Below are 9,595 nucleotides of genomic sequence, written 5' to 3'. Positions count from 1 at the left end.
ACGTTAAATAGCATTTTTCTCAGATAGTACCAAATGGGATTCAACTCCAGTTGCCCAAAGCACCTTTACTGGCTTTCTTCTCACTCCCTTAAACTGTTTGGATTTCTGGGATCACCATCCAACCTTCTGGGATTACTTACATCCAAATCTGTCTGAGGGTCTATTTGGGGGGAAATCCAACCTATGGCAACACTCTCCTTAGAAAAATACACACAGGGGCGCCTGGGTGGCTCAGTCGTTAAGCGTCTGCCTTCGGCTCAGGTCATGATCTCAGGGTCCTGGGATCGAGCCCCACATCGGGCTCCCTGCTCAGCGGGAAGCCTGCTTCTCCCTCTCCCACTCCCCCTGCTTGTGTTCCCTCTCTCGCTGTGTCTCTCTCTGTCAAATAAATAAATAAAATCTTTAAAAAAAAAAAAAAAAGAAAGAAAAATACACACAGAAAAATCCTTAGAAAATTGAATTTAAAATTCAATTCAATTTAAAATTTAAATTGAATTTAAAAAATAATAAATTAATTTTTTAATTTAAAATTTGCATGTGCAGGGTGCCTGGGTGGCTCAGTCAGTTAAGCACCCGACTCTTGGTTTCAGCTCAGGTCATGATGTCAGGGTCAGGAGTTGGAGCCCCACATTGGGCTCCGTGCTCAGTGGAGAATCTGCTTGAGAGTCTCTCTCTCTCCCTCTCCCTCTGCCCTTCCCCTCACTCACACTCTCTCTCTCTCAAATAAATAAATAAATCTTTTTAAAAAATAAAATAAAACTTGTACTACATTAAAATGTATATAATATAAGCATTGTAACAGTGCAAATACTTCATACATTTTTATAAATAATAAACAGCAGGGACAGTAACTTAAAAAAAGGGGGGACACCTGGCTGGCTCAGTCAGTGGAGTGTATGACTCTTGATCTCAGGGTTGTGAGTGTGAGCGCCACTTTGGGTGTAGAGATTACTTAAATATAAAATCTTAAAAAAAAAAAAAGAACAAGAAAAAAATACACACAGAATTAGAGTTTTGTGTACAAGTTTAGAGGAAGTATGAATCCCCTGAAATTTGTTTAGGTTGTAAAGGAAAATGATCAGGGTAAAATGTCATGTGACCCAAGGTCCATGAAAACTGGATCCATCTATGCAGAGTCTAGCAACTTAAAATCATTAATGGCCCATGGAGTTGGCTGAATTCAGCCAGCTCTCCTCAAAGTTATTTTCCCAGATCCTATTAAACCATCTCTTATTCTCCCTGGTCTGTATCACTCTCATTTTGTGGAACACAGAGGTAGGTCTGGGACTCTAAAGAAACCACATACTTGAAATAAAAATAAAAATAAAAAGAGTATTGTTGCTCATCCCTATTGGGCTGTCATGGTTTTTTCCCAATTACAGTGCTTTCTGAATACCACTGAAGTGCCCTCATGACCCTTAGATCTTTTCTTGATGTGTTCACACAGAACCAGGCATATTATAACTACATCTGGTTTCTCCCACTTTCTTCTGGATTCTAACATGGCCCTCTATTGTATGCCATCCTTTCAGGAATCTGTAACCTTTGATCCACATATTCCTCAGCCCATTCTGTTGTCATCTGGAAACTTTATGGCATTGCTCTAGTTCTGTGATAATTGGGTAATCCTGATCATCCCAATCTCTAATCAGCTACACAAAGAGAGCTAACACTAGGGTCACCAACTACTTCCTACTTCCTAACCACAGTGCACAATAGCTTCTTAGCTTTGCCCACATATGGGCCAGCACATGTGTTTGTGCATGATTGTCTTATGTACTATTGAATAATTATGTCTTTGTATACACCTATGAATACGGTCTCATGGGTATGGGTGTGGGTGTATAAGCAACCAGAGCTCAGGCCTGGTCTTGAAGTCTGAATAATGAATGTTTAGTACTTGACTTTAATTAGTCTCTGTGCATTGTTAGCCTCAGTTCTCATCTGCCCTTAAATATCAGAGGAAGAATGAGTTCATTTCCTTGAAGTTTATTGACTGTTACTGGTGGTAGAGCTAATTCCATAAAAGAGCAGGTTCCATACAGAGCAAGTGGAAGGGGAGGTCTGAGTTGGTGAAGAAGGATGCTTGGAGTGGGGACTTGGAGTGAAGACTAGAAAGAGAGGTATCTCCCTTTTTTTCCCTCCATTCCCACAAGGATACTGGATTTACAGTAGGGGTATCCTGCTCAGCATTCCCTTTCCAAACTGGAACCTGATAAGAGAAAACTGATGCAAAGTAGAGGAGGAAACACCTCATAGCTCCTCTGTTTCTCCATCCAAGGGGATGCCAATATCCACGTTGAAGTCTACTGGCTCCCCAGAGCTCATCCAGGGAATAGGGGTTCGATTGAAAGAAGGTCTGTTGGAGAGGCTCTGGTTGTAGAGGACCAGGGGTTCGCTCAGTAGGGGCCCCAGATCAAACTTGGGCATCTGGAAGGTCATGCGTTTGGAGGCCTTCTCATATCCACCATAAGGCATTGCCGTCCTGAAAAGTGGACACATTATTTAATTAAAAACCAGAACAAGGGGCGCCTGGGTGGCTCAGTCATTAGGCGTCTGCCTTCGGCTCAGGTCATGATCCCAGGGTCCTGGGATTGAGCCCTGCATCAGGCTCCCTGCTCGGCGGGAAGCCTGCTTCTCCCTCTCCTACGCCCCCTGCTTGTGTTCCCTCTCTCACTGTGTCTCTCTCTGCCGAATAAATAAATAAAATCTTTAAAAACACACACACACACACACACACACAAAAACCAACCAGAACAAAAGGAACAGCTTTATCAGTAAGATGTTACCCTGTTTTGAGGATGGGGAAGTCTGTGAATTTTAGTTTAAGATTGTTCCTGCGGAGTCAGGCTCCACACCCAGCAGGGAGTCTGCTTGTCCCTCTCCCTCTCCCTCTGCTCCTCCCCCCACTCATGTGGTCTCTCTCTTTCTCAAATAGATAAGTACAATCTTTATTTAAAAAAAAGGATTACTTCTGCACTTCTTATTCTTCTTCTCCCTCAATTCCCCATTCCTGGTTTGCTTATTTCCCCAGAGCTAATAATGAGAAAAGGAGTCTAGTTGGTACTGGATAGAGAGTTTCATGGAGAGTTGTGACTCAGACACTAGAGACCCAAGGGTCTGAGACTACCTTAAATTACAATGTAGAGACAGCTTCCCCTCCCTCCCACACACACAACCCCTACCCCATCTCCAGTGGATAGCCCTGGCCTGCTGAGAGGAATTAACATAGCCTGGAAAATTCAGGCTTCTTAGGATCAAATGCAAAACACTTCTTTAGTGCTTCCCTATTCTGTTTTCACACAGATCTCCTATCCACAGTCTAGAGAAGCCAAATTCCAAAAGAATAGATACTTAAGCCTTACTAGAGTATAAAAAAATAGACTCATACGAGAAGAACAGTAATGGAAGCCTAACCTTGAATGAAGGGAACTTTAAGAGTCCTTTAAACATGAATATATTGTTCCCTTTTTAAAAAATTTCTTATTTATTCGTTTGAGAGAGAGAGTGAGAGAGTGAGAGCACAAACAGGGAGGGAGATTCAGAGGGAGAGGGAGAAGCAGACTCCCCACTAGTGGGGAGCCCGAGGTGGGGCTCGATCCCAGGACCCTGGGATCATGACCTGAGCCAAAGGCAGATGCTTAGCTGACTGAGCCACCCAGGCGCCCCTATATTATTTCCATTTTACAGCAAGGCAACCAACGCTCAGAAGTAGGGTGATTTTCCCATGACCAACACCCCTAATAAGTGGTGGAGTGAACTAAAATGTTGCCCCCCAGCAAACGTTTCCTTCATCATACTGCACTGTTTTTCTGGGCTAGCATGAAAAAAGCAAAGGCCTTCGATTAGGGCCCCCATGTTCCTTCCCTCCCTCCTCAGCTTCTTTCTGGAACATGTGAACCAAAGTCTCCATCCCAACTGAGGACACTGTGCCACATGCTGGAATGCATCTGGTTCCTTCTTCACAACCCCTACCTGTTGAAGGATTTATAGTGGGGGAGTTCAGGTTTGGCCCCATAGGCCAGCAGGTCGATGCCAAGCTCCACTTTTTGTTGAGGGTCAACCCCCATGGCTCGCTCCCATGGGGAAATATAGGTCTTGAACACAGTGATATGTTTTCCTTCTCCACCTGTCTGGTCTCCTGGCAGCCACGGGAGAGAAAATTAAGTCAATAATAACGGTGAGTAGCCAGTGGAAGTTAGTCTTACACCCCTGCACTAGGGAACTTGTTGGGGCCAGAGATCAAAGATATAACATCCTGGTAACTGTGCTAGTTTTATGGAATAATGATAGCCTGGGTTCAGATCTGTGACTGAAACTGAAAAGCCAGAAAGGCTGAAAGACAAGGTTTCTGGGTGAAATAGACATATCTCGGTATTCTCCTGAGAGTCCATCTCCAGAGGGTCCATCTAGGTATCTCAGCAGGCCTCCCTTGCTCCCTAAACCCGGTCTAGGCCTCATTCCTGGGGACATCTCTGCTCTAGGGACCAGACACGTTACCCTTGGGTAGGGATACTTGCCTGTTCCTGTCTCGCCAACCCCTGCTGTCCCAGCATCTCCTCCTCTGCCAGTCTGGCCCGCAGGACCACCTGTACCCCCAGATCCAGATCCAGAGCCCTGATGGTGCTGCTGGTCAGAGCCATACTGTCTGGCAGAGTCACTGCCCCCTGCCTGGCCTCCACTGCTGCCCTTGCTGTAGGAGAATCCCTGACCAGCTGTGCCCAGCTGTCCCCCAACTGTGGGAAGGAACTTCTGGAAGTGATCCTGAAAAGAAAGGACAAAGTGAGGGCAAGCTTAGGCAATGGGTATGGGGAATATACAAAGACACAGGTATGCATAGCAAGAAGGAAATTATCAGAGAGCATGGCTAACCAGAAGACACTGAATCCTCTGAGATCCCCACCCCCCGCCACCGCCGCAATAGGTGGACAGTGGATAGCCTGGCTGAGAGGAATTAAACTCTCCTTAAGTGATAGGACCCCCCTCTGGCTCAGTTCCTCCAATTACACCTTAAGATGGGGGCAACTTATTCTCTACACTTTCCTTTCCCATCCTTATCAAGGCAAAGAGGGCCAAGATTTCTGCTTAGCTAAAATTTAAAAGGATGGGGTTGGGACAGAGAACCCAGGTTTAATTTGAAGAGCTAGAGAGATCTCTGCCCTCTCCCCTTCTTTAATCTTGTCTAACAGACAGAGCTCTCTTCTTTCTCTTTCTCTTCCTTTCCCTTTCTCCTCTTGGTGCCTGTTGAACCAGGACCTCCTGACCGTGAAACTGTAGCAGGTAGGGGGAAGGGTGACCAAAAGGGCAACCCTGGATTTAGCCCCAAAGCCTAAAAATAACCCCACCAACTCCTTCAGGAAGCTCTCCTAGCCACCCCACCATGCACACCCCTCTGCTCCAACCAGTGTAACCAGACCCAGCCAGGGACAAGGGCTTTTGGCCTCCTAAAGTTAGATATGACCAGCTCAGCATTTTTGCTCTGCTCCTACATAAGGATCAATGACAGACACTCCTGCCTGTGGCCCCATGTAGGCATCTATTTCCACTTTCCCTTGGCTGCCCAGTAAAGGTAGAGGGGGAAGAAAGGTAATGGAGAAGATCCCCTCCTTCTCAGCTATAACATCTTGTGCCTGGCACCCTTCCAATCCCTACTTCTCTTGGAAAAAAGATCCTCACTAGGGGACATAGGATCTTAGAGGATAGTTTCATGGAGTCCTTAGACAGACCCTTTAGATAAAAGAATGGCTCAAGAAGGAGATGGTTATAAAAGGCACTTAACTCTTTCTAGGGTTGCCAGATTTATCAAATACAATTATAGGACACCAGTTAAATTTGAATCTCAGATACACAACACATACTTTTTTACTGAAATTACACTCCAAATATTGCATGGGACATATTTATATGTAAGAGCCTATTCATCATATATCTGAAATTAAAATTAAACTGGTATCCTGTATTTTTAAAATTGAATTGAATTGAATTGAATTTTTATGGCTCAAATATTTCATGGGACATACTCTACTAAAAAATTATTCACGCATATCTCAACTTTAAAATACAGGACTTGGTGTCCTGCGTCTTCTCTGGCAAACCTATCTTTAACGCTTAGCCATACAGGGAAGGAATTTTCTCCCTGAGGGTGTGTACTCTTCACCCCTTCCCCTTCACTGGCTCTAAGATACTGAATTTCAGAGGTGGGCTGTAACTCATCCTGGAGCTGTTGGAGGTTTAATATATCTGGGGACTTAATAAGCTTATAAATTTGCAAGTAAGGGAGGTTGGTGGTATTTGGAGATTGAGGGCCTACCAAGAAGCTGTCAGAAGAGGCACTAGGCTATGAGAGTTATAAAGTTCCAAACTTACCATTGAGCTGTCAGAGAAGACATCAGGGTGGTTTTCATAAATAAATTTCTCTACCCGCATCTGCCGCAGTTTGAACATCTTGGAGCCCCTATTAGTGAGCAGTGACAGCTCTTCCAACATCACATCCCTTGGGACACTGATCTTCTTGCCCAGATTCAGGCCTGAGCTCTCCTGTCCACCTTCCAAGGAGGTGGGGAGGAAGAGACAAGGAGAAGAGTAAAGTAGGGTTTTCTAGGCTCAGAATACAGATGCCATCCACAACTAAGTGTGTGACTCCTGCAGAGATCACAGAGGGAAGGAGATACTGTCTGTGACATCTGGTCAAATTGTACCTTGTTTGTGAGAGATTTTTATTTCCTGGGTTTGGAGTTGGAGACGATGCATGGGAACTGGGGTGCAGAGTGGAAACAGTGGGGATACTAGAGTGGAGAGGGTGAATGAGGCAGAAGGGTCAGAGGCATGGGGTGCAGGGCAAAAGGACTAAAGGAACATCATAGATGGAGACCATTGGGGAAACTATCACATGGGGGCCAGTCCAAAGGCCAACACCGTGTGGAGTTGACCACATCTAAATACAGATTTGTCGGGGCGCCTGGGTGGCTCAGTCAGTTGGGCGTCTGCCTTCAGCTCGGGTTGAGCCCTGCATTGGGCTCCCTGCTCACCAGGGAGTCTACTTCTCCCCCTCCTGCCCTCTCATGCTCTCTCTCACTATCTCTGTCTCTCTCAAATAAATAAATAAAACATTTAAAAATAAATAAATAAATAAATAAATACAGATTTGTCTCAACTCCTTTTCCTTCTCTTCCCCTCAGTGAACTCTGGCTACAGACAGCCTCTAGGTATTGGGAGAGCTCTTCACATGCTTATACTCCTACTGCCCCCCAGGAAAAAATGCCTGAGTATTTTTCCATTTTAAGTGCTTACACAGGCTCCCTAGCTCTGGGGGGGAAAGTAAGGAAGTTAACCATTTATTGAGACTTTGCTGTGTGCCAATCTCCATCATATATGTTCTCTTCCTCAAACGTACCTCACTGACCTGTGAGTCCTGTTGTCCTGGACCTGCATTGGGTGATATGGCAAGGATATTACTGTCTCAGGTTACAAGGTGAAAAAGGGTGGAAGGGTGAGTGGTCAGTGTTGAATCCTTTCTCCATTTTTCTTCCTGCCCCCACCCCCCAGAATTTCTCTTGTCTCTTCACATCTCTTCACCTTAAGACATATATAACTTCATGATTTTTCTGGGACTCTTGGGCCTGAGATGCTCTTAACAAGAAGTCCCACACTAGGTAGGTGCAAACATGCCATACCTCCAGTGAGTTCCATGATCAGCTTGCTGGATTTCCTCTTCTTGTTGGGGGCTGGGGTTCCTGAGAGCGGCATTGTGGAGGCAGATTCAGCCTAGATAGGGTGGGATGGGGGAGTTGGAAGATGAACAGGAACTGGGAAGGGGGAGTATCTACAGTAAGGCAGTACTTCTTAACCTGGGGTTAAGGGTTTCAGGTTAAGGGCTTTCATGAGATTTTAAAATATAGGTATATACTTATATATACATATATTTAATATGTATATATGATATGTATATTTAATATGTATATATATATATATATATATATATATATATATATATATATATCCCAAAAAGTGAAAACCAATTGCTTTAGGGCTTCTCTTTTCTTGGAGGCAGGACAGAAAGCATAGATGCACCCTCTGCTCCTACCATCTACCAACCTCTTTTCTGCTGTTTAAATGGAGCTCGTACAGGGATTAGGAACATAGTATGTGTTGGGGGCAGTGGGTAAAACAAACAAATAACACACAGGGCACTGCACCCAGGTTTCATTGGCTTGGCGTGACTTTAGGTTTTTATTTTCATGGGGATCTCAGATTGGGGTTGTCATTCCAAACTCTGGTCTCTCCTCAGTCTTCCTCAAGCCCCAGTGGGGCAGAAAAATGTTCTGCCAGGATTGAGGAGATTCAGACAAAAACATTCTCCATAGGAAGGAGAGGTTGTTGCTCCCCTATTGGGCCAGCTGGAGTGTGGCCTGGGAGGTCACAGCAGTGTTCCTTGCTCCCTTTCAGGCACTCCTACCCCAGGCCCCAGAGCTAGAGTGGAGAGAAGAGCCAGGGGCATTTGAACACTGACGCATGTCAATTCAGCAATATCATAGCAGTGGGGAATTGACGGGGGGCAGGAACATAATAATAGCATCTGGCAGTGGAGGGGGACAAGCTGGGAAAAGATGCAGACTCCAGTCCCTCCTTCACAGAAGGTGGCACTCAGCAAAACACTGTCTTCTGTTGAGTCCTGTTTTCCAACACGTCTGCAACTCTACTAACTTAATGGGGTATGCTGAGGCCAGACTCCAGGAACTGCTAAATGGGCATTCACTATACCTCTCTCAGCCCTAACTAGCTAGGTTCTTTTTTTTTCCCATCCAGCCTCTCAGATCCCCTTCTTACTATTCCAGTGCCTCCTCCGACATCTCCATTTCCCCCACCCTCCTGGGCTCTTCTCCTTCCAACTCTGTGGCTCCCCTGAACTAGACAGCTGGGAGCAGAGCATAGATAAGGGAGGATCAAGGGTCACAATTGCAGACACAGACACAGCAGTCAACAGAATGGGCTCCAGCCCCTCTGGCCATAGAGCTGGAAACTTACCGGCTGCTCAGGCGGTGGTCAGCTCTCCCTGGGGTCCAGCAGCTTTGGAGGCCTGAGCTGCTGTGACCGGAGAACCCGAGCTGGGCAGGCGTGGGGGCAGCACTGGCAGTGGGGGAGGGAGGGTAGTTATTAATAGAGATGATGAGTACAAGCAGCTCAAATGGCACTGGGGGTACTGAGACCCTGGAACCAAGATCCCGCCCTCCTTGCCCAGAGGCTCAAGAAGGGGAGGAATGGCCTTTGGGATTCTCCCACTAAGCTGTCTGAGCCAAGGATCAGTCTGCCCAGGGAGTCCCCTTTCTTGGCATCTAGAGTCTGAGAACCAAAGAAGCATTCAGGGAGAAACTGAAAACTGAAAGGGAAAGAGGAAGCAAGCAGAAAATGGTGGATAGGAATTCAGAGTGGGAGAGCAAGAACTTGGAGAACATGTCTGGAGAGCCACTCAAAACCATTCCAGGCTGGAGCTGGAGAGACATGTGGGTGCATTTTGGGAGTGGGAGGGCTTAAGGTGCTATGTTTGGGGAAAGGAAGTCTGTACACAATGGAGCTGCTCATTGAAAGTTCCTTGATG

General features: G+C 45.8%; 1 protein-coding gene across 1 annotated transcript; it reads right to left on the bottom strand.

The window, feature by feature from the left end:
- Positions 1-1,973: 1,973 nt before the first annotated feature.
- Positions 1,974-9,307, bottom strand: MYOZ1 (myozenin 1). The gene is made up of 6 exons (XM_036110292.2): positions 9,025-9,307; positions 7,674-7,764; positions 6,367-6,545; positions 4,521-4,764; positions 3,976-4,141; positions 1,974-2,485 (listed from the first exon to the last, which is right to left on the bottom strand). Exons 2-6 carry the CDS (start codon positions 7,744-7,746, stop codon positions 2,254-2,256), a joined length of 894 nt encoding a protein of 297 aa, XP_035966185.1. The 5' UTR covers positions 7,747-7,764; positions 9,025-9,307; the 3' UTR covers positions 1,974-2,253.
- Between the last annotated feature and the right edge of the window lie 288 nt (positions 9,308-9,595).

The sequence above is a fragment of the Halichoerus grypus genome, chromosome 7, assembly GCF_964656455.1.
Source record: "Halichoerus grypus chromosome 7, mHalGry1.hap1.1, whole genome shotgun sequence".
NCBI lineage: Eukaryota > Metazoa > Chordata > Mammalia > Carnivora > Phocidae > Halichoerus > Halichoerus grypus.
This window is presented reverse-complemented; position numbering and strand designations above follow the sequence as displayed.

Coding starts and splice junctions, on each gene's coding strand:
- MYOZ1 (XM_036110292.2), bottom strand. CDS start 7,746: ATGCCGCTCTCAGGAACCCCAGCCCCCAACAAGAAGAGGAAATCCAGC. Junction 6,546..7,673: donor GATCATGGAACTCACTGGAG/GTATGGCATGTT, acceptor CCTCCTTGGAAG/GTGGACAGGAGAGCTCAGGC. Junction 4,765..6,366: donor TCTTCTCTGACAGCTCAATG/GTAAGTTTGGAA, acceptor CTTTCTTTTCAG/GATCACTTCCAGAAGTTCCT.